The following is a 24,922-nucleotide window of genomic DNA, read 5'->3' as shown; positions in this document are numbered from 1 at the left end:
TCCTAGTGTGTAAAACTCATCATTTCCTCTTTGGAGAGTTTCCTGAAGTTGCAAGGCTAGCAGTTAAAGACAAAAACAGAACGAAATTTATTATTTCCAAAAAACCAGAGTGCAGCTCCTCCAACCCCCCCCCCCAAATACGACTGCCGTTGTTCATTATACTCTCCTTAAATAATTATTGCAAAGGTTACACATTCGGACTTACAAAATAAACCAATACTAAGAAAACAAGTTTTGCATTCGTATATATTTGGCTTCCTTGTAAGATTTCATTCGCAGACAGTTCAACTGATCAAAGTAAAGGAGACCGGGCCTGAAGTAAGCCTACGGAGCCTGGCCCCGCCCCCTCGGCGGGCCAATCAGTCGCGCGCCCGGGCAGGACGCACAGCTGCCAGCCGAGTGAGTCGATAAGGCCGAGCCAGACGCCCGCGCCCGCTGAAGCTCTCGACAGCCCCGGCAGGCGGCTCGCCATCTTTTTCAGCCGGCCGGGTCTTTCCTACCGAGACGCAAGCGGGCGACCGGGCCGTGAGTCGGCGCGGTCTGTGTCTGCGTTGGGCGGGTTGCGGTTGCGGCCCCGGCGGGTTGGGCGGGCGGCGGCGTGGGCGGCGTGGGCGCCGGGGAGGCCCGGGGCGGGGGCGCGCGCTCTCCCGGGCTGCAGTGGGCTTGGCGGCCCTGCGGGTGCCAGGATGAGCGGGCGACTGGCCGCCTTATCTTCGGGTGCAGCGCGGCTGCATTCGCGTTACACGGTTCAAAGAGCGGCCTAGGGAGGGCGACAAACAAGTGCCAAGCCAGACCCGAACGAACGCAGAATTTTGTGGGCTTTAGTTATCTCGGAAAACTTTACGCAGGATTTGAGCAGAAAGCGTCAGCGGAATAGCTCGGATTTGGTTGGAGTGAATTTTTTTAAAACTCCAAATCTGATTTGAATGTAAAAAGAGATTCAGGTTTATGAGTGGGTGGTGAAAAACAATTCCTATTTTGTCCGTGGCAGTGGTTATGAAAGTGTGGTCCCCAGATTAACGTCATCATCCTCATCTGGGGAGTTGTTAGACGTGCACATTCTCAAGTTTAAGAGCCCCCGCTCCAGCAAACTAAACGGGCTAAATTGCAAACTCCTGCCTTTTGTGCCGTGTATCTTCTAGGTTAATAAAGAATTTGACAAGTTAGTCTTGTCTTTCTCATACAGGTGTAATTCATCGAAATCAGATATTTTTTCTGTTTTGATTTCCGCTCAGCTGGGACTTTCCTTGGAGATCTCAGTCTTTCTTGGTAGCTCTCCACTCAGTTTACTTGTTTTCCTAATCTGTAAAATGAGGATAACCCGTACTACTTCCAAGAGTTTTTTGGTGAATTAAATGAATGAATGTATGTAACAGTGTTTGGCACATAGAAATCAAAAACTATTTTATATATATATATACACACACACATACACACACACAGAAATCAAACACTGTATATATACATACACACACACACACACATACATACACGCACTATAAGTTTGATATTAGTGTCAAAGCCTGAAGCAGATGAGAAAGGTGATGAAAAAGTAAGAACTAGAGGAGAGATCTTATTAGTAACTGCCAGGTAGTAGAATCACGGGTGCCCCCGTTAAACTAAACCCACACAGGATGGTTACTTTTCCTAAAAACTTTGCTGCTCAGAGTGTGGTCTGTGGGCCAACATCTCTGCCATCATCAGGACCTGTTGGAAATGCAGAATCTCAGGCCCACAGCGGACTTACTCAGTCAGAAGCTGTTTTTAACAAGATCCCCAGCAGGTTTAGATGCAGTTTTGTTTGGAGAAAGTGTGAGATCAGCTGTAAGATTTCTCAGCGAGTTCCAGCCTTTAGTCAGTGATCAAGGGGATTTGGCAGGAGGACTTGAATTTGAAGCTGGTTCCACTTCTGCCTCACCTCCTGGTCATCTATCATTTCTTCAGTTCCTAGTTCTGGATAAGTTCTGCATCTGCTGATCATTATTGGAGATAGTAACGTAGCCTAATAACATGACTTTGTGGGAGTATTGTTAAAACCGCTGCTTGGAAAGTTTTTGATTCATCTCCCTTTGTAGAATGCTCCCTATATTGCATCCCAACTTCCTGACACACAGTGACACTTCTGGCTTTCCAGTGGACCCTTTCACTGTTGTCTTGATACTGTGTAGTAAGGTGAACTCTGTCAGCTTCTCTTCTTTTTGCTTTAGGACCTTTCTTTCCATCCCTTCTTACTCATTTCTGTTTTGAAGGAGTGTAAAATCTTGTTGCCTCTGAAAAGCCTTTTCTATAGCCTTGATTTCATACGCTGCCGTCTTCTCGGAGCCTCTGCTCAGTTCAGAAACTCCCTTTATCACCTTAGTTCTTCCCTGCTTAGAATTAGGCTTCTCCCTGTCAATGGACTAAGCAATCCAGTGGTTTTGTTCTGTTTTTTTTTTCCCCAGACTTAATTTTTTTCAGCTTCTCTCTGAAGTATTTTATATAGTTGACTAATGCCTCTTTCAAATTAAGCATCTCTTGGTTTCTACAAAGCTTGGGTTCTGCTGTCATTTGTCTTTTTTTTTTTTTTTAAGATTTTATTTATTTATTTGACAGAGACAGCCAGTGAGAGAGGGAACACAAGCAGGGGGAGTGGGAGAGGAAGAAGCAGGCTCATAGTGGAGGAGCCTGATGTGGGGCTTGATCCCATAACGCCAGGATCACGCCCTGAGCTGAAGGCAGATGCTTAACGACTGCACCACCCAGACGCCCCTGCTGTCATTTGTCTTACCTGCCTTCTCTTGTGTTTGGGTCTTCTCAAGGTTTTATTCCTTAGATGACCCACTATTAAGTCATTCAGTATTTCTGTCTCTAGAGCACACACAGGGATCCGAGGATACATTTCCCACCGTTATTGTTACTTAGTATTTTGGTTTTACATTTTTTAAACAAAAAGTTGTGGGGGTTTTGGTTTTTTGTTTTTTTTTTTCAGTATCAGTAGTTGACTTCATTTGTCAAGATATTTGACCAGTTCCTTTGCTCATCATTGTTTGTTTTATTCACACCTTATTGAGGTTAAACTTCTTTAATATGTCAAGAGTCTATGGGTTGGAGACTTTCTTATTTCTTACTCTTTTTATGTCTGAAGAAATCTGTATTAGTTTGCTATGGCTGCCATAAGGAAATACCACAGATGAATGTCTTAAATAACAGAAATTTATTTTTTCTGGAGGGAAAAGATTCTAGAGGCTGGAAATCCAAGATCAAGGTGTCAGCAGGGTTGGTTTATTCTGAGGCCTCTCTCAGCTTGTGGGTGGCCGCCTTCTCCCTGTGTCTTCACATCATCTTTCCTCTGACCTGTGTCCAAATTTCTTCTTATAAGGACAGCAGTCATATTGGATTAGGGCCCATGCTAATGACCTCATTATAACTTAATTACCTCTTTAGAGACAATCTCTCCAAATAGTCCTATTCTGGGGAACTGAGGTTTAGAACTTCAACACATGAATTTTGGAGGAGTATAGTTCGGACCATAACAGTATCTCAATTAGTCTTTCTCATTTAAAAAAAAAAAAACCTTTTGTAAAATGTGAAATATATATACAGAAAAGTGTGTAAAATATAAATGTTCATCTTAGCAAATTATTAAAAAGCATACACCTATGTGACTACTTTCTAGATTAAGAAATAGAACACTGTCAATATCCCAGAAATCTTCCAGAGTTTTTCCCTCCTCTCATTCTTGATCTCAGAAGGAAAGATTTCAAGTATAGTGTTTGCCTGTAGTACTCTATCTGGCAAAGTTTTCTTTTATTCCTGGTTTGCTAAGTGTTTTAGTCATGAGTAATTTATCCTGTTTCATTCTTAATTTTGGGGGCCTTCTCTTTTTCTTAATTTTACTATGTGTTTATCAATTTTTTTTAGTCATTTCAAAGAATTAGCTTTTGGTTTTATTTTTTCTATTACAAGTTTGTGTCCTAATTTATTATTTTTTTTACTCCTGTTTATTTTTGTATTGAATCCTTTCAGTGGTTCCTTTTCAGGCCTGAGGTAGTTCCTGCTATGTGCGTACTGATCCGCGCCTTGCTGAAGACTCAAGGGGGTCTGTTCTCAGACCGGTTCTCTGATGCAGACTGGATGTCCTGCAGTTCAGTTGTGACACTGTGTACCCAAGCTAGTACACACCCTCACAAGTTAAGGGCACAGTCCTATACAAGACAGCCTCCATGACAGGCACACATCTTGGGGGCCACCTGTACTTGTGACCGACTGGCTATAGATTAGGGGGATCCCACAACCCTGTCAGGTTGGATAATTCACTAGAACGACTTACTGAAAGAATGCCCTGAAAGCACTATACTTACAGTTTTATTAGAAAGGATATAGATGGGGATCAACCAAATGAAGAGACACACAGGGTAAAGTCTGTGGGGGAAGATGCAGAGTTTCTGTGTCCTCTCTTCATGGAATCCAGGGATGTCACTTTCCTGGCACATCCATGTGTCACCAACCAGCTACTCTGAGCCTCAATGTCCAGAGTTTTTACTGGGGTTTCAGTATGTGGGCATGACTAGTTAAATCATTGGCTGTGTATTGAACTTAGTGACCACTTTCCTTCCTTCCCCTGCGGTTGGATGGTTGAAAGTTCCAACCCTCTAATCATGTGCCTGGTCTTTCTGATGACCATCCCCCACCCAAGCTACCTTGGGGCCCAGCAGAGTCACGTCAGTAGCACCTCCTCACAAAAGACACTACTGTCACTCAGGAAATTCCTAGGGTATTCAAAGAAACTGGGGTCGAAGACCTGATATCCTTTATTATTATTGCAGGGACCCTCTGCAGATGTCTGGAGTTCTTTCTCTTTGCAGCTTTCTCTTGCCTCAGTACCCACCCAGATTCTCAGCTCTATTTCCACAGGGGCTTTCTGGGCTCTGCCCTCTTCCTTGCCCATGGCCTGGAACCTGTTAAGGCAGTAAGCTGGGGCACTGGAAGGGCTGTGTGTGTGTGTGTGTGTGTGTTTCCCATTTTTCAAAGACCATTATACTTGTTTGCCTGGTGTCCAGTGTCTTGGAAACTGTTGTTTCATAGATTTTCTGCAGAGGTTTTGGTTGTTAGGCAGCAGGGTACACCTGGCCCCTGTTACTTCATTTTGGCCAGCTTGCTTTGGAGCGTGGGGTTACTATGTCACCTCGACCTGCCTGCTGTTCTTTGAATGCTTCACATTTTCTCCCCGCTCTGGTCTTTATGCTTGTTATGTCTACTCTCCGGATGTTCTTTTCCCAAGTCTCCCTACGGTTAGCTTTTTATCATTTGTCTGCTTAAATGTGGTGGTTATCTACTGCTGTGTGACAAACCACCTCAAAGTTTAGGGGCTTTAAACAACCATTTTATTATTTCTCATGATTCTGTGGGCTTATGGGCCTTGACTGGACTCATCTGCATGGTTCTTTTATTCCACATCATGTTGGTGGGGTCACAAGTCTGTTACCATGGGATTGGTCTGGGACCACCAAGATGGCTCATTCACATGGCTGGCCGTTGATGTTGGCTGCCAGCTGGGAGCTTGGTGTGCCCCCTACACACGGCCTCTCCAAGTGGCTAGGCCTTCTCACAGCATGGCAGCTGAGATCAAGAGCAGGGGTTTCAAAGTGATAAAGTAGAAGCAGCTAAAGGCCAAGCCTGCCCAGAGCCAACACATCACTTCTACCACAACACTTTGGCTGAATATTGTGGACCTGTGTAAAACCCTTGCTCGTGAAAAGATTGTGACGGAAACTTCATCCTGTTTTTGGAACAGGAATCGCATTCCACTGTTGAACTGGGCAAGGGCATAGGACTGAGCATCCTGAGGGTGTGTATTTTTTAACAAAAATTGGGCACTCTGAGAAAGGGACTTTCCTAGCAACTAACATACATAGAAAACAATGAATTATAAATTGTAATATCTTCCAGTTATAATTCTTGGTAAACAACTGATGTATCTTATACTTCCTCCTTTTTCTTGTAAAAACCCCTTTCTCCCTGCAGTGGGCCACAATTTGGGTTGCTGCCCAAATTGCAATTCTAAATCCCAACTAAATGCTTTTGTTTTCATTTTTTCCTCTTTTCATGGTTGACAGTGGTCACAGGGTCAGCCCGGATTCAGGAGGAGGGAAAATAAACTCCATTTCTTGATGGGGACTTGGTGGAATTTGTGGCATCTTTAATCTCAGAGGCCTTCCCTCCCTAAAATAGTCAACATTGCCTAATCCATCCTATAGTTGTCCTGCTTAATTTTTTTTCATAGGTTGTATCACTATCTGAAGTGGTATTTTTTTTGTCAATTTGTTGTCCCATCTTATCCCCTGCCCCTATGTGCCCCTCCCTCCATGTAGCTTCTTACAACCTGGCTGGGCTAGGTTCCTGGTATCCCCGTCACCTAAGATAGTGCCCAATATCCAGTAGGTAGTTAGTAAACGTTGAACAAATGAATGCTGAACTTTTCCCCAACACCATGTTGTCCTTCTGAATTTCTTTTGAAGTTAATAATACCACCTTTTTGTTGTTGGTCAGCCTTGAAATCTTGGTCATGCTTGCCATCTTCTCCTTTCCTGACGTGCAATCCCTGGTTGAGGCCTGTAGAACGAATCTTCCGAATGCGATTCAGTGTCCTTTTGCTATTTCAGCCTCCTTGTAGGACTCTGAGTCCAGTTTTTCCCTCATTCTGTACACTTAGGGCTACTTTCATCTTCCCCGAATGTGGCTCCCATGCGCTCAAAGCTACTGCTAGCAGATGAGGCTGGCCGTGGGCCTCGTCACCCCAGCCTACCTGGTCATCCAACCATCTCCCGGCCCCACCACATCCATCCTCGAATTGACGGTTTCGAAGGTTCACTTTGCTGCTCTGCCTCCCTCACCTCGCCCTCTTAGCATGGTACCCACACTTCCTTGTTTCCCACACCCGATCCTCTGGGAAGCGGTGCTGGTTTCTCCCAGTCAGATGAGCTTGCTTCATCCTTTGAGCCTCTAAAACCCAGTGAATCCCTGCGTGGCTTTGACCATTTGCATTTGCTGCTTAACAAACATTTACTGAATGTCTGTCATGCGCCAGCCGCGGGGCTAGCTGTTGACCTCGGAGAGGTGGTGGGGCTAGCCGGAGAGTCCTCAGGAAGGTCAGTTCCTATTGGAGTAGAAAAGTTCGCATCGCAGCACGTTGTTTTCTACCCTTGCTGCATATTGGAACCACCTGAGACGCTTTAAAGGTCCCAGCACCTGGGTCCCCCCCTTAGAAATTCTCATTTGATTAATCTGGGATGTGGCCAGAAGATTGGGATTTTTAGAAGCTCTCCGGGTGTTTCTAACATGCAGCCGAGATCGACAGCCCGTGTGCCAGCGGGAGAGCCTGACCAATACTGACCCATACGTGGCTCATTTCACGGTGTGTTGTGCCAGAAGAATAAACAGAGCCCGTTGGGAGCACAAAGGAGGAGTGTGTGATACGGCCTGGGGTTACTTTCATTTTTACAGCTAGACTCTAAACCCAGGGCTTTCTCACTTGGAAATTCCCTTACCGGATTTTTATTCATATGAAGTATAAGACAGGCTGTCCAAAAGAACTTTCTGCGTTGATGGAAATGTTCTGTATCTGCCCCATCCGCTGTGGCAGCCACTAGCCCCCCGTGGGTGTTGAGCACTTGAAATGCAGTTAGTGTGAATGAGGAACTGAACTTTTAATTTTATTTAATTTTAATTAGTTTAAAAAGCCACATATGCTTAGTGGCTGCTGTATTGGACAGTGTCGAATAGAGGTGGGATTAAGGTTTGAAATGATTTGACATTGTTTCTGCAGAGGCTTAGATGAAGCAAGTTATTTTCTCTGAATGGTTTGGGAGGTCAGTCACCTTGTTTACATGTTAATTTTATACATTTCTAATTTTCCATGTGTTAAAAATTTGGGGGGAGAGGGTTTGGTTAAATACCTCTTTTTTAAAGCAGTTTTACTGAGCAATGATTCACATACTATACTATTCACTCATTTAAAAAGCACAGTTCAGTGGTTTTTAGTATATTCACGGGTACATGCAACCATCACCGGAGTTGTAGATAATTTTTCATCACCTCAAAAAGAAACCCTGTACCGTTTAACTACCAACCGTCTGTCCTGTTCCCAGCCCTGAGCACCTACTAATTTACCGTCTGTCTCTGTGGATTTGCCTGTACTGGACATTTCATATAAGTGGGATCCTCTGTTCTGTGGTCTTTGCTGCCTGGCTGCTTTCCCACAGCACAGTATCCTCACGGTTCACTCACGCTGTATGCGTCAGTACTCCATCCCTTTTTATGCCTGGTCATCTCTCCCGTTGTATGGACATGCCACATTTTAGTTACCTGTCAATTGATAGACATTTGAATTGTTCCTCCTTTTTGGCTGTTGTGAATAATGTGGCCGTATACATTTGTGTAAAAGTTTTTGTGTGGGTATGTGTTTTCATTCCTTGGCTATAAACCTAGGGATGGAATTCTGAATCCTATATAAAGGTCCTGTTTTCTTTTTGTCTCAGCATGAATACATGTGTATGTGTTTAAATGTGAATACTGTTTTACTGAGTATTTTTATTTCAGTTATTCAGAAAGAAAACATTATCTTAGCACTAGAAGGGAGTAGTTTTTGTTACAAAACCATTTCTTCTAAAAAATAATTATATTTCATTATGTCTATTAAAATTTTCTTTAGGCTTCATGCAGGATGCTGTATTCTCTGCTCCTTTGTGAATGTCTGTGGCTGATAACCGGTTATGCTCACGATGATGACTGGATTGACCCCACAGACATGCTTAACTATGATGCTGCTTCAGGAACAATGAGAAAATCTCAGGTATTAAAAAAAATGCATGTGGGTGTGCCTAAGACAGTATTGGTTCTGTAAGGGAAATAGTCTGCTTCTGTTACTGTTCCTCACAGAGCTTCCAGAGTCAAGAGTCCTGTACCAACGACTAGTAGGCATGCAGAATATCTCCCAGACCCCACCTGCTTATTTCTATGTTGAATATGAATGTCAAGTCCGTCGAGCTGCCAACTAACTTGATTTTAGTTCTTAGCTAGTATATAAATTTGAGACTCTTTTTTGGTTGTTCAACACAGATGAAGAATATGACAAAGTCATAAAATGATGAAGTCAAATTTTAGTCTTCATTAACTTTAGGTTATTTTCACAACTGAACAATAAAGAAATAAAATCTCTATTTTGCTTTAGGTAAAATATGGTGTATCAGAGAAAAAAGAATTCAGTCCTGACTTGTCACATGCAGATGAATTGTCGGAATGTTATAGCAAGCTTGATTCTTTAACTCATAAGGTTTGAATTTTTTTTAATTAATGAATTTTATATTCATAGTATGTTGCTCTGTTTCCTGTCTTTGCTAACATTCTATGTGTTTCTATGTATGTACTGTACAATTTATATATACTTTTTTCTTTAGTTACTCTAGCCTTGTCTTCTCTTCCATTACTCTGGCCTTGCCTTTTTTTTTTTTTTTTTTTTTTTTTAAGTTTTTTTTTTTTTTTTTNGAAGGCAGACACTTAACCGCTCTGCCACCCAGGCGCCCCTGCCTTTTTTTTTTAATATAGTAATTTTATTTTCCTCTAATAACATTTATCTCACCATGTTGTAATTATTTCTTTATCAGACTGAACATTTCTTGGGACAAGGAATATTTTGGTTTTTTTTAAGATTTTATTAATAGAGATAGCGAGAAGAGAGCATGAGCGGGGAGGAGAGGGAGAAGCAGGCTCCCTGCTGAGCAGGGAGCCTGACAAGGGGTTCCATCCCAAAACCCTGGATCATGACCTGAGCCAAAGGCAGACGCTTAACCAACCGAGCCACTCACACGCCCCAGGGACAAGGAATATACTTTTTTAATTTTTGATTCTCTATCACCTTTCATAGTGCTGGTCATGATAGACTCATGACAAAGGCAGCTCGTGAAGAAATGGGCCTGTGACCACCTGATGAACATAAGAATTACTCTTGCAAATATAAGGGATTATTATAAGTTAGTGTGTGTACAGTAGCTATTCCTTCATTTATCGAGTCCTTTCATTTGTGTGGCTGAAGTGGAGTTTATGAGAAAGGAAATGAGTCAAGATTGTTAAGGGCTTTGAATGCATGTTGTGGGGTGAGAACCAGCCTCTTGGCTGGGGAGGCTGTCAGCTGGTGGCCCAATGTGGGGGGCCCCGGAAGGAGAGGGGCGGCAGAGATCCAGCAATGCTGACTGCTCCAACGAGGCAGTGACAGGTGCTGAAGAAGAAAGTGTTGGATTTCTCCAAGGTGGAATAGGCAAATTTGGGTAACTGAGGGAGGAGGGAAGAGGGATAGAGTGAAGGAGGGAGGTTTCCAGCTTGAGAGACTGGGAGAGCTTGTGAATGGAGATACGGAGATCTCAATTCCAGATCTGTCAGCACTGCTGTGGCTCTTAACGGGTGTGAATGCCGTCTCACCCACGTGCTAGCAAAGAAATCCTTGGATAAAACTTGCCTCAGTTTACCTGTGTTTTGTAGTATTGTGAGTTTGTTTGGCTGCACGCTAGGAAATACAGAAATTTTTCATTCCATTCTTTGCATCTTGGGCTCAGCACTGTAAAAATATGATTGATAAAATGGAGTCTTGAGTTCTTGTTTTACAAAACAGACTCAGGGCGCCTGGGTGATGTAGTCGGTTGATTTCCACTCAGGTTGTGATCTCAGGGTTGTGTGATCGAGCCTTACGTCAGCCTCCATGCTCAGGATGGAGTCTGCTTGGGACTCCCTCTCCCTCTTTCCACCCCCAAAATAAATAAATCTTAAAANTTGATTCCGGCTCAGGTCATGATCTCAGGGTGGTGCGATCAAGCCCCATGTAGGGATCCATGGTGAGTGTGGAGTCTGCTTAAGATGTTCCCTCTCCCTCAGCCCCCCACCACCCCCTGCTCATGCTTGCTGTCTCTCAAAAATTAAAGAGAAATTTAAAAACATTTGTAAACCTTGCCTACAAGTGGAGGAAACTGCCTTGTGACTTTTCAGGAGTCCTTCTCTCCTAAGTCTGTGTGTGACACTCCGTCATCATGTTTATCATCTGAAGCCCATTTCAAATGCTAACTCAACTCATGGTTCATACTCATTTAGAAAATAACAGTTGGTTATCACAGGTGCTAATGTTGTAAGATATGCACTATGCTCACTCAGCAACTTGACCACTGTGGTGTTTGTAGAGCTAAGTTCAGAAGAAATCTGTTGGAATGATGAATTCTGTGCTGAGGGGTTGCCATGTTCAGACAGTCTGGAGAAGCAATGTCCCTGCTCTCCGGACGCAGCCTGCAGAGTGGGGGTGACCCATCATTGGCAGGAAGAAGTAGCAAAAGACTGAAAGTAATATGCACATTCAAGAAACTCCTTGCTGTGCTCTTCATTTCATCTTCTGGCTTCATCTTTTATGTTCCTCTATCTCTGGTTTTCCTTTCTTCCTTTTGTTCCTTTGTTCTTTGAATCATTGCTTTGGGATTGGGAAGAGGCAGATTGTCCCAGATGATCTGCTCTTCCATCTCTGCCTCCCTGCTTCATGATCTTCAGCTTTAAAATTGCTGGAAGTCAGGGGCTCCTGGGTGGCTCAGTCGGTTAAGGCTCTGACTCTTCGTTTCGGCTCAGATCACGATCTCAGAGTCGGGAGATCCAGCCCCACCTCTGGCTCTGCTCTCAGAGTGGAGCGTGCTTGAGATTCTCTCTTCCACTCCCTTTGCCCCTCCTGCTTGTGCGTACGTGCCGTGCGCTCTGTCTCCCTTTCTCAAGTAAAGAAATAAATCTTTAAAAAAAAAACAATTGCTGAAGGTCAGCAGAAAAACTGCCAGTCAGGGCTCAGTGCTAGATCCGTGCTCGTCATTTGTTGCCTACGTGCCTTTTGCAAAGAGAACCCGCAGAAGGTAGGAAGTCCTACATTTTCATATAGTTGATAATTGTAAGCTCCTCACCTTGATCTTGATGGGGCCACTAGGCTAGAAACTTGACCCTTATGTGAAACTTTGATGCTATCTAATGTTGAATTTATTCTGTGATTACAGATCGATGAGTGTGAAAAGAAGAAGAAGGAAGACTATGAAAGTCAAAGCAATCCTGTTTTTAGGAGATACTTACATAAGATTTTGATTGAAGCCAGAAAGCTCGGACTCGTGAGTGTTGGTGTGATACTAATCAGTGTGGTGGATGTTTTCATTATTTATTAATTTCACATGGGGGGAGGTACCTTAAATTTGCTCTTTGAACTTCACTAAACAGTTGGAAATTTAATACATTCATGACTTGGCAGGGGAATTCTGTGCTGGCCCGTGTTTTCTGCCGCTTGCACACTTCCGTATTCATATGATGTAAGAGCATTCTGTGCTGAGAAAAAGAACAATGTACTTTAAGTAGTTCCTTCCCCCACCTGGAAGCTTTGTACTGTGGCAAGGACTGCTTCGTAGATTTGCGTATCCTGTCCATATTGTTCATAATTAATGTTGCGATTCCATTTCTTAGAGTCCTTGTTTTCACTCCGGAGAGTCAAAACATCAAGAAAACTTAAGGGGAAGGAGTGTTAGATGAATATTTAATTATTTAATAATCCCATCTTATTTTGGAAGTGAAAAAGCAGATGTTCTCATACGTGCATCCTTTAATTCAAGTCTTACAAGTATGTGTGGGATGAGGACCCAGAGCCAAAAAATTCCTATGATGGAGATAATTAGCAATATTTAGTTCAAGTTGTTTTTGTTTTGCTTTTTTTAGTTCAAGCTTTTTTAAAAATAGTAATTGATGACTGCTTTTTTACGTTAGTGATGACTTGTGATGTTACATGACACTTTTTTTTCTGATTTTACATTTACTTTTATACGAGTATATTTACTCTTAGAGAAACATTTTTCTGTTTGTGTTAACTGGTTAATGAACGTAAAATGTTTATAGTGATTTTGTTAACCTGAACTCACACTAATAAAGATAGTTATAAATATCATGTTTGTTCATGGAAGCTCCAATTTGACTGCTTTTTGAGATTTTTTTTTTTAAATTTGTATTACTGTGTGTTTTAAGCTAGTTGAAAATAAAGTCAGCAAATGGAAAGTCGTAAATGAATCAAAATAAGCAATTGATGCTCACTATTTGTGGATTCCATATTTGCAAATTTGTGTACTCACTAACCTTTTTTTGTAACCTCAAAGTCATTACTTGTGGAGTTTTGCGCCACTCTCGGACACGCACAGAGCAGCCAAGCATTTGCGTTGCCTGGTGTGTCCGTTCCCCGCTGACGCTGAGCAAGGCTGTGTCCTGCCTTCTCGTTTCAGCTCTCAGCCTATAAATAAGTACTTTATCATGGTTTATTTAGTGCTACGTATTTCACACTTGCGTCGATGTTGTTTGGCTCCCAAGAGGAGTGCTGTCTAGTGCCTCTGAACCGCGAGAAGGCTAGGATGTGCCTTGTGGGGAAAATAGCCATGTTAGATAAGCTTTGTTCGGGCAGGAGTTACAGTGCTGTTGGCTGTGAGTTCAGTGTTACTCAAAAATATTAAATAAGGTATCTTTAAGTAGAAACACATAAATGGGTTATGTATTGACTGGCTGATGAAAATGTCTTGGTAGGAATGGAACCCCCTATTTCCTGTAGGAACCGTTGTTCAGGTATCTGTTCACTAGTGTCTGAGGTGACGTCATAGAACAAACTATTGCCAATAGTAAGAATCAACTGTATTTTAGTAAAATGCACAGTATCTTATTTGCATAGAGAGTTCTATAATTTTTGAAATGTTTTTCACAAGCATGATCTCCGGTTTTTGTGTGAGACAAATAGGTGGACAGTATTACTCTTACTTTATACGTGTGAAATAGGAACTGGATATATATTTAGTTCCAAATCGGCTTTTGTCTTGAAGTGTTTTCTTTTCTGTTTTGTTTTGTTTTCTGGGCAAATTTAACTCAGCCTGAAGAGAACAAAGATGATATGCATTATGATGCTGAGATTATCCTAAAAAGACAAACCTTGTTAGAAATACAGAAGTTTCTCAGTGGAGAGGATTGGAAACCAGGAGCCTTGGATGATGCACTAAGTGATATTTTAATTAATTTTAAGTTTCATGATTTTGAAACCTGGAAGTGGCGATTTGAAGACTTCTTTGGAGTGGATCCATATAATTTGTTGATGGTAAGATGGGACAAGGGGGATATAAGTAACAGCTCATTTTGTAAAAATGCTTTAAAAACTCCACCATAGAACCCTCTTATACTGTTGGTGGGAATGCAAGCTGGCGCAGCCACTCTGGAAAACAGTACGGAGGTTCCTCAAAAGGTTGAAACTAGAGCTACCCTGCGACCCAGCAATTGCACTACTGGGTATTTACCCCAAAGATACAGACGTAGTGATCAGGGGTCACCTGCCCCCAATGTTTATAGCAGCAATGTATACAATAGCCAAACTGTGGAAAGAGCCCAGATGTCCATTGACAGATGAATGAATACAGAAGATGTGGTACATATACAATGGAATACTCTCAGCCATCAAAAAAATGAAGTCTTGCCATTTGTAACAACGTGGCTGGAACTAGAGGGTGTTATATTAAGCAAAATAATAAGGCAATCAGACAATTATATGATATCACTGATGTGTGGAATTTAAGAAATCAAACGGAGGATCATAAGGGAAGAGAGGAAAAAAAAAAATAGATGAAACCAGAGAGTTAGACAGACCATAAGAGACTCTTAATCATAGGAGACAGACTGAGGGTTGCTGGAGGGGAGGGGGAGAGGAGGATGGGGTAACGGGGTGAAGGACAATGGGGAGGGCCTGTGATGTAATGAGCACTGGGTGTTATATAAGACTGATGAATCACTGACCTCTGCCTCTGAAACCAATAATATATGTTATATATTATTATATGTTATATGTTAATTGAATTTAAATAAAAATAAAAAACCCTCTACCGTAATTATGTTAAGAACCTGTGTGAAGACACTTCTGTATCGATGACCATACGGCAGAGTGGCACAGATGCCGTTGCATGTTTGAGGCCAGTTTGTTTGTTTTTGCTGACGATTATCATTTTTCGGTGGGGAGGATGGCTTGGCAGTAACCCTGCTCTCCGCTTCTTCCTGTTTTCGAGGTGCTTCTGTGTCTGCTCTGTATCGTGGGATTAGTAGCTACCGAGCTGTGGACGTATGTGCATTGGTACACCCAGTTGAGACGTGTTTTATTCATCAGTTTCCTCGTCAGTTTGGGATGGAATTGGATGTATTTATATAAGGTATTAAATAGGTGGAAGGTTTTCATATTTTTCAGTGTTACTTCATAGTAACAGAAGACCACAGTGCATTCGGAGTGGTGTCTAACCTTGCCTCTGCTGAGGGGTGGAGGCAGTGATCAGAGATGCTGGGGGGCGGGGGGAGACACTGGCAGCCGCTCACCTGCCCCTGGTGTTTTGGGTCCCTAACCAGTTTGGTGCAGGCCGAATTTTCATAACCCAGTGGTGGCATCTGGGTGGCTAAATCTAGGTGGATGCATTTTTAAAAATTTTATGTAGGTGGTTTAGGATATATCCTTTTATTCTTTGCCAGAAAGGATATCAAAATGTTATTTTTTAAAAGTTAGGTTATTTTCTGACTATGAAAGTGGTATATTGATGTAGACGATTTAGAAAAGATAGTTATACAGAGAAATCTGATTTTTTTAAAAAGATTTTGAGAGAGAGCAAGCGTGAGCAGGGGGAGGGGTGGAGGGAGAGAGAATCCTCCAGCAACTCCCCACTGAGCCAGGAGCCCCACGTGGGGCTTGATCCCAGGGCTCTAGGATCATGACCTAAGCCACCCAGGTGTCCCAGAAACTTGATTTTTTAAATTACCTATAATTTTGTCACCTAGAGATAATTGCTGTCAGTATTTTAAGGTACTTCTTTCTGGTCTTTTTAAATAAATTTTAATTCTTTCACAATTGGGATCATGCCGAATATAGAAAGTCAAATGAAGCACTACTGTTCCTGTCGAAATAGCATTGAAGGACAGTTTTAGATCTTTGTAGCAGGGTGAGTCAAGCAGCACAATATTTTTGATGAATTTGATTAAAGCATTGTGATACATCCTTAACCTTTTGCTCTAAGTTCTGTAGCTTCTAGAACTAATTATTTGCAAATTAAAGGCAGAAATTTTGGTTGAATATTCTTATCTTGGCTATTTCCCTCGGGGCTTGGATATATAAAAAATATATTATCTTTATATAGGCCACTTGTACTGAAAACCATCCAGAACAAAACACCATTTTATGGTGAATTGTGAAGGAAAATGAGAAGTAGTCATTTAATATATATATTTTTGGGTGTGGTATGAATTAGATTTGAACTAATTTTTTAAAATAATCTTTTTTAGTACAAAGATTTGCCTTTCTCATCGAAATTACTTACAAAGAAGGCAACTGTAGTTCCTTCTCCTCACTCGTTGCATTAAGACTGTGCTTTGCCACGAGTGGAAAAGAGCTGCTATTTAAAACTTTTTTCTTTTAAAAAAACTGAACAGTCTGGTGTCTGGTGAAGACACGTTTTGAAGTCGGGTTTGGCTGTGTAGACATAATCTTCGTGTTCGCAGCCACTCACGGCTCCCTTTTGGCGTTGGTCAGCTCGCGTTCGCACAGCATCAGGCCGAGATTGCCAAGATGGAGCCGTTAACCAATGTGTGTGCTGAGAAGATGGACTGGATCGGAAGCCTCTGGGGTAAGGTGTTGCTTCGCTGGGCCTCATTCTGAATAGAATTTCCGGGAAGGAGAGAACATGTTAGTAATTACAGAGAAATGATAAAATGCTGGAAGGAGGCTTTCCATGACTGAGTCTTCAGTGTCAGAAGAACATGCGAGAAGAGTCAGGCTCAGACCGTGACTCCTGTGCTCGTGAAACCTCGCGGGCAGGGAGTGCGAAGCGCGTCGTGGCCGGCTGCCGGCTGCCGTGTTGCTGCTGTCTCCGCCGTTGGCCTCCGTTGGCCTGCGACGGAGACGGTGCTCACCCTCTGTCAGGTCCTGAGGGAGAGTGTCTAGCATTCCAGAAGTGAATCAGTGTTTATATGAATTAATATCCATCTTAGACTTACTCTCCTTATACTGACTTATGAAATCCTATGTCGTAGCTTTATTATACATTTTTTTTCCTAAGAGGAAGGTTCTTTAACTTTTTTTCCCTCGCAGACTGTATAAACACTCTCACTCCTGTTGACCGCCTTTAGTTCTGTGTATCTAGCAATACGAATGGTTTAGTGTTCAACGGCGCTTAATAAATGCGAGTCCATAAGAACTGACCCAGAATAGAATCTCCACAGATTGTACAAAACGGTGTCCAAATTAACGTTTCTTGGCCTTGCTTCCTGTCTATGGGGTACAACTGAAAGCCTCCACTAGCTCAGGCTAGTAGGTAATGTACATAAACCTCATTTAGGAATATCGGGAGAACTAATGTCCTTTTTTTGGGTAAAATAACGGATTTTTTCAACTGAAATTTTCCTGAGATAATTCTAGATGCACAGGTGGTTATAGGAAAGAAAACCGATCAGTGTTACCCTTTCCCTACTTTCCCCCCAGTGTAAAGTCTTACACAACTATACCAGCGCGATATCCCAGCCAGGATATCAACTTGCATATAGTTCAGCGATCTCAGATTTCCGTGGTTTCACTTGGATTCATTTGTGTGTGTAAAGAACAGTTTTTAATACTTAACCTTTTAGAAATTTTTATAATATATAATGTTTTATCTACATAAGACTTGTCTACTTTGAAGAGATTTTTAAGATAAACATTTTGGACGTGAGATGAAAAATTTTTAAATACATGTTACAGGGAATCTGTACAGCATTTAAAATTGGTTGGTGGTGGGGACAGGGACAAAACCAAAAGGTTGTCTTATTTGGAAATGAAATGGGACTTTTTTTTTTTTTTAGTGACTCAGTGTTTGTCTGTTTCTCTAAATAGAATTGTTGAGAAGTTCATGGACCTATAAGGATGACCCATGCCAAAAATACTATGAGCTCTTATTAGTGAACCCTATTTGGTTGGTCCCACCAACAAAGGTATACATATAGAATACATTTGTAAAAATTATTTATACAAAGTCAGTCAAAAATTTCTTGTATTTATTAAAAGTTGTGTTTTATTACATTCGTTTTGCTGATGATAAACCCTTGTCCTAGAAAAAATACTTCCATTACACAATGATTTTCACATTCAAAGCATTTTAATTTATGAACATAATTTTGGCCCCAGTGCACAGTGAATTTCGGCTCATTCTGTGTGCTCAGTCCTTTGAGGGGAAAACTGAGTTGCTGTTATCTTTTGTTTTAGGCACTGGCGGTTACATTCACCAACTTTGTCACGGAGCCATTGAAACACATTGGAAAAGGAGCTGGTGAATTTATTAAAGAGTTCATGAAGGAGATTCCCATATTACTTCACATTCCAGTGCTGATCATTATGGCATTAGCTGTCCTGGTTAGTATACAGCACGGTTGACTGTTAACAGCACTTGTAGAAAAAGGCAATTCTAAAACTGAGACTTTTTGCTGTTTTAAATCAGGCTAAATTTATGCTTAATGGTATGAAAAGATGATTTTTAAGTGATACAGATATATTTATACTTACATGTATATTCCTTTAAGCAAGGAAATATTCTCAAGTTTGATTGTAGATGTCATGGCAGTGACTTAGAATAATATTTTTCTGAATTTGTTCCTCAACTTGGTGAATTAATATACATGAAATCAATTGTTCTTGTCCTCTTTGAGAAAGGGGGCCTTCTTTGAGTTTTTGCAGTACTGAGAAGGGAAGAGCATTGGCTTTTCCACAGAACCAAATAGAGATGTGGAAGAAGGTGAGTTACCGAGAAACAGTTGGGGGATCCAGGAACAGACATTTATTAAGAAGAAACATTATTCATTCTTCATCCGTGGTCTCTTCAGCTTTTTTATTGTTGATTTTCGGCCCTTTCCTTAATAAAGCAGTTGTCACATAAAATGTAAAGAACCCAGATGTGCCGTGGGAAAAACCAAGTTCGCATTTGTAAAGAAATTAACCTATTTAGTTTATGACTTTAAATATTTTCAGCATTTACTTTCTTTGATGGGTGTGAATATATACAACATAGGAGCAATTATCAGACAATTAGTACCTTCCAATTTAAATTATTAAAAAAGATTGTCTTGCCTAAAGATACAGAATTTACTACACTTTATTCACTTTGAAATTGTTCCTGTTTTGGTTTTGTGTTTTGGCTTGTGATTATAGGAGTCAGGTTTAGGGGTATGGTTTTGTGGGAGACATTAATTGTGTAGTAGTGCAGATTTTCCTTGATTTATGATGGGATTATGTCCGATAAACGCATTGTAAATTGAAAATATCATAAGTCGAAAATGAATTTACTACACCTGGCTTACAGGACATCGCAGCTTAGCCTAGCCCACCTTAAACATGCTCAGAGTGCTTATGTTAGCCTGCAGTTGGGCAAAATCATCTCACACAAGCCCATTTTATAACAAAGTCTCAAACATCTCACATAGTTCATTGACTGTTATACTGAAAGTGAGAAACAGAGTGGCTGTGTGGGTACAGAGTGGTTCTGAGGGTAGGGTTCACCCTCGAGACCCTGTGGCTGACTGGGACTGCCCTGCCCAATATCACCAGAGGATTGGACCCCAAATCATTAGTCCAGGAAAAGATCCAAATTCTGAATTTGAAGTACAGTGTCTAGCGAATGCACTGTCACTTTCTCAGCATCGCGAAGTCTAACGCTTGTAAGTTGAACCGTCATAAGTGGGGGACTGTTTGTATTTAGTCTTTGAAGCTGAAATTATAAGCAAAAACCCATCATCTCTTACTGCTTCATCTGCCTAAGAAAAGGACTTTTACTGTTTCTGTCTTTAAATAGTTTCTCTAGCACAGCAATTTTTGAAACTTTGTTTTTTAGGACCCTTTTGCCCTCTTAACTGCAGACCATAAAAACAAAAAACAAGAACCCCCGCCCAAAAAACAAACAAAACTGAAGATCACAGAGAGCTCTTGTTTATAGGGGTTTTATTTATTGATATTTCCCATATTAGGAATTAAAACTAGGAAAAATTTCAAATGCAAGTCTACACAGTGCACGAGCCATCGGAGTGAGGAAGTCATTCCAGCCCGATGAGTCCACCATACACTCAGGGGAAGAGTAAAAAAAGACTTAGGTCTTTGAAGTATGAAAAGGTTGACCTCATGGAGTCCCTGAAACTGTCCCAGGGATCCCCCCTTAGGGGTCCCTGGGCCACAGTTTGAGAATTGCTGCCTAATTTTTCTCATGAAATGGAACTCAAAGCCTGTTGAATTTTAGTTGTCACTAAAGCCAGGTTTGTAGAAAAGTTACTCTACATGAGAATGTTTGTGTAATGATGTGTGTAACTCTTATTTTTAGCATTTACCTTATATGGTGAGTGTGAAAATCGACAGCTGATGAGCAGTTATCAATTAGTACCTTCCAATTTAAGTTTCTAGGTTTTAGCCAAACTGCCCTCGTTACAATTCAGTCAAAATGTGTTCAGCTGATTGAAATGTCTGCTTAACACTTAGTGATTTCTCACATTTTATTGGCTACTCTGGCCTAGTACTAATCAAAACAAGGGATCGCAAATGAAACAGCCGTGAAATAAACATGTTTATGTCGCCAAACTCCATTAAGTCAAGTTAGGTAATTTTGTTAGCACCCTGAATAATTTCGTTGTAAGTCAGCCATTAAATACTATGCATATCTTTTCCTTCTAGAGTTTCTGCTATGGTGCTGGAAGATCAGTTAATATGCTGAGACATTTAGGTGGTCCTGAGAGAGAGCCACCCCGGGCGCTGGAGCCGGGTGATAGAGGACGGCTGCAGGAAGTTGATAGTAGACCCCATGGTGGAGCAGGTGATGCACGTTTCCCCGATAGAGGCCACATCAGCCCCTTTGAGCAAGGCCCTTATGACAGAACGTATGAGGGTAGAAGAGATGGTATGAGAGAGAGAGCTGTTGACTTGATACCTAGGACTGGCAGCAAGAGCCCCGAAGTGCTCCGGCCATGTGATGTACCGCAGGCAGAGGCGAGCGCGCGGCCCGAGGTGGTGCCCTGTGTAAGTCAGCCATTGTTTGTTTCGCCGTCCCTTCATGCTGGGCCTGAGAGCTTCTGGGTAGGCGTTTCTTCTCTGGTACCTTCCACGGTTAATTATATCATTATTGATAAAATTGTTTACTCTTTCTTCTCCGGTCAAAGTTTGGCTTTCTCAGAACTAAATCAAGATTTTTTATGTTAGGTACTATTTAACAGTAGTGAGAACAGGTGGTAAGTCATATGAAATTTCATAGGAAACCAAGTAATCGTGACTGAAATTTCTACCTTTGAAGAGCTCAGAGAAAAGTCCTCACTGAAGGCCCGGAGCCTGGGGGAACCTGCAGGAAACCCCTAAAAGCTCAGCTGGGTGCAAGAGTGGGCGGAGGGGTCACACACCCCGCTTTCCCAAATCTTTGGTATCACTGGCTAGACTCTCTGCTTTCTACCTGCGGAATGCTGAGGTGCTTTTTCTACCTTATTGGCCATTTAAAGGGACATTTCCATTTCTGTTTGAGAGAGGAATTGACATTGTCATTTGCAAAGTTTAAGTTGTAACTCTAAACCTTTTAGAAACAGTTGTGAGCATAGTAGAATCTAGAAAATTAGAATTCCTTCCCATGGAGTTTCTTATAAGAATAAACATACCTGCATACATCTAAAAAATTTTCAGATGTTCCTTTCAGCTTTAATAGTGTAATGCACCACTCCTCCCCCATCCTCCAGGGTCTCCTCTCCCTGAAAGGGAAAGCTAGTTATCTCAGTGGCCCAGGGCTTCCTTGATCTGCCCACAGCCCCCTTCTGTTAGTACAGGGATTTCTTCTCCTCCTGCGCTTACTCTCCTTCAGCCACAAGGGCCTCCTCACTAGTCCATGAATTAGAACCTTTTTACTTGCTGTTCCCTGTCTAGAATGCTGAAATGTGGTTCATTTCTTTAAGCCTTGACTCCTTTATCACCTTTCAGACTACCCTCATTTAAATAGCAGTCTGACCCCAGCTTGGTACTTTGTTAATTTGTTGCTTGATTTCTCCCCAAGCTAAATGGAAGGTTTTGCTGGGTTTGTTCCTGCTGTATCCCCAGTACCTGGAACTGGACACAGGCTCAATAAATATTTGTTGAATGAATTATTCTCACCAGGCAAGAGGAGTTGGCAGTACTGGTCACCAGCCCTCTTGCCCTCCCCTAAAGCTGGGTCACTAGACCACCTGGCATATCCTAAGTGCCCCCACTCCATGCACGGTTCGGTTCTGTGAGGCTTACTAACATTTACATAATTACAGCCCAGCACTGGTGCTGGGATTTGAAAGAGTTGAGAGTTTGATACTGATTTGCGTAGGAACTTGTTAAACATGTTTGATGACTGAATCTTCACAGTACGTTAAACAATTAAAATGTCATTCTCTACAGCATAAATTACCTGTTCAGGATACAAAACCCAAAGAGTTTGGTGGAATCCAGGGGGAAAGCACACCGCCAGAAAGCAGTCCTGAAAGCAGCCTGTCTACTAGGCCTGTCTCTGGCCCAGACTCCTCAGAGAAGGTGGAAGGTTCACCTGCAGAGGAAAAGGCCCAGCTCAGGACTGATGTCAGAGGCAGCCCAGAGGAAGGCAGCGCGTCCAGCCCAGCCGGCTGTGGAAAGGATCCGGGTAGTGGCCCCCGGGGCTAGAGGAGCACAGACTCGGAGCACAGCTCAGAGGTCGTCTTTGGGTTTTGGCAAGTACACTCTTCACAACTATTTGCTCTTCTCTACAAATACTCTGACATTTACTACTCTACAGGTGCCAACGTAAACATTAATATTTTAATTGACCATCAGAACTAACAAATACACATGTATTTCTGTTTAATTTTATCTTTTGTGTGATTTTTCGTATTGATACCTCCTGTGGAGTTTGAGGTGTTAATTTGGGAACAGGATCTCACAGATGAACGTACGGCAAGCCTCACCGATTTCAAATAATTAAGGAGGCCAGTGTGAATCAGGGGACATGGAAAAATAAGTTTTAGGGTTCACACGCATATATAGGAACCAACTAGCCAACGTGCGTGTTGCCTAGTGGACGTCCTGTGATACCTACTTCAGTTAATTTGTTAGTTGTGCACTGGATTCGATATGTTTCCAAAAGTGGTAGGTACTCGGAAGCCATTTTCAGGAAAGTCCACTGTGTAGTCAGCACTTCGGCGTCTTAATGCAGTCACGGAGCCTGCGTCCCCTTGTCTCCGCGGAGGCTGCCCAGCTCATCGTGGCTTCGTCGCTGCGAATCCTGCCTCCGTCACTCAACTCTTCGAGCACTGACTGCTTCCCTGCCACCCCGCTTTACCCTCAGCTAAGACAGAACCGAAGACGGCCAGGAGAATTTAGTTACCACAACTCGTTCAGTCGGTGATCTTGGTTTTACATAGTCGGTAGACGGAGAATAGCTCTTTCCACCAAATACATACTTTACACATTGGTCGAGTACTTGTTTTTGCTAAACAGCATAATTTCTGTATGTCCCTGGTTAAGTATAAAAAAAATGCCATTGTCAATTAAGATTTTTAAAAATTACCTCAGCCAAGAGGATGTAAAATTTATTGTTAATATTATTTTCTAGTTTAATACTGCAAACATCTTTAGTAATTCATCAGAAAGGTAGTAGTTCTTTCCAGAAAATGCAACAGGATTTTATTCAGAAATTTGCAACACAGTAGATATGGAACAAACGAACTAATGCAAGGATGCCTGCGGTTTGGGCAGATTTGTGAAGGTCGATGCATATGAAGTCTTCCCTGAGGCCAGACCTGTTCACGCTAGTTGGTAACTATGCGCCCAGGGTGGTAGCTGTCCTCTGAGCTGTGACTGGATTCTGAAGAGCAGGGAAGGCCTCAGGTGACAGACCGACTATGACAGTGGAGTTAATGCTGTTCAAACTCCTGACTTTTTATCCATCCAAAAATGAATCTGTAAAAAGTGCAGAATTTCGTCTTTGTATTCTTTCATTACAGATACTCGTGTGGGGACGCGGTCCACGCCGACAGCTAGCGAGGCCACATTCCTAAAAGCCTGTTGCATGATGACAGCAGCTTAGGGAAGACGCTAAAGCAGACCGAACAGATCAAGGCCAGTTTATAACTTCGAGAAACAGACTTGTTTATTGTCCAGCCCATATTTATCATTAGAATCAAGGATTTTAGCAACAGGCTTTTAGGAAAATCAGAATGGAGGTAGACAGCTTTTTAAAAGCTGTGTTTAAATGGAATAGATAATGTTGAATGTTTACAGGGTCTAAGAACTACTGTATACACAAAATAAACACTTATTTTTACATTATTATGACTTGGTATGCTGTCTTTGCTCATTGAATATGCTTGTAAGAAAAAAACCCTATGAAACTTGTGTGCAGTTTTTAAAAGGATGCTATCTAGGACGTGATAACCTATAGGTAATACGCAAGACATGAGATGATCCAGGTGTTAACTGAGTACTTTTGACAGAATTTGATCTTAGAACCAAGAATAATTTATTTTTCCTGAGCCTTTGATGTGATTCCAGATTAACTATCATCTTTCTGTTTTATTTTTGTGAACATTGGCCATGTGGAGAAGTGGTTCTCACTGCCCACCACATCACCTGAAGAATTTTTAGGAAGAACAGAGCCCCAGATATCCCAGCTGTGCAGAATCAGAAGCAACCAGAGGTGAATGAGTTGCCAACTTGTTCTGGGTGTGGGCATTTGTGTTCTAGAATTCACCCTCAGACGAGGCTCTGTCCCATCCTTGCTGTCTTCCTTTGCCGAGCTTACTTTATGTCCTGTCCTATTACGTACCCTTGTAAACTATCTTCGGTTTCTGGGAGGGAGGGGGA

General features: G+C 42.0%; 1 protein-coding gene across 6 annotated transcripts; it reads left to right on the top strand.

The window, feature by feature from the left end:
* The first annotated feature begins 387 nt into the window (after window positions 1-387).
* On the top strand, window positions 388-24,388 carry CLCC1 (chloride channel CLIC like 1). 6 transcript variants are annotated; one of them, XM_034654016.1, is made up of 12 exons: window positions 388-538; window positions 8,690-8,830; window positions 9,209-9,310; window positions 12,045-12,152; window positions 13,934-14,155; window positions 15,111-15,251; window positions 16,613-16,706; window positions 17,948-18,045; window positions 18,317-18,463; window positions 20,762-20,900; window positions 21,019-21,103; window positions 22,487-24,388. In XM_034654016.1, exons 2-12 carry the CDS (start codon window positions 8,702-8,704, stop codon window positions 22,866-22,868), a joined length of 1,647 nt encoding a protein of 548 aa, XP_034509907.1. In that variant the 5' UTR covers window positions 388-538; window positions 8,690-8,701; the 3' UTR covers window positions 22,869-24,388. The 6 variants fall into 6 exon arrangements, with proteins under 6 accessions (XP_034509907.1, XP_034509908.1, XP_034509909.1 ...); XM_034654017.1 differs by having other exon boundaries at window positions 392-525; XM_034654018.1 differs by lacking the exon at window positions 388-538 and adding an exon at window positions 591-4,948.
* Window positions 24,389-24,922: the final 534 nt, after the last annotated feature.

Source organism: Ailuropoda melanoleuca, chromosome 2 (assembly GCF_002007445.2).
Source record: "Ailuropoda melanoleuca isolate Jingjing chromosome 2, ASM200744v2, whole genome shotgun sequence".
Taxonomy (NCBI): Eukaryota; Metazoa; Chordata; class Mammalia; order Carnivora; family Ursidae; genus Ailuropoda; species Ailuropoda melanoleuca.
Note: the sequence above shows the minus strand (reverse complement) of the source record. Positions and strands in the feature narration are given on the sequence as shown.

What these genes read in the sequence shown, in the direction of transcription:
- CLCC1 (XM_034654015.1), top strand. Translation starts at nt 6,749, where the DNA reads ATGAGGCTGGCCGTGGGCCTCGTCACCCCAGCCTACCTGGTCATCCAA. An exon ending in CACCTCGCCCTCTTAGCATG is followed by an intron (nt 6,890 to 8,689) that starts GTACCCACACTT and finishes AATTTTCTTTAG; the next exon opens with GCTTCATGCAGGATGCTGTA. An exon ending in ATTGGATGTATTTATATAAG is followed by an intron (nt 15,252 to 16,612) that starts GTATTAAATAGG and finishes GGCGTTGGTCAG; the next exon opens with CTCGCGTTCGCACAGCATCA.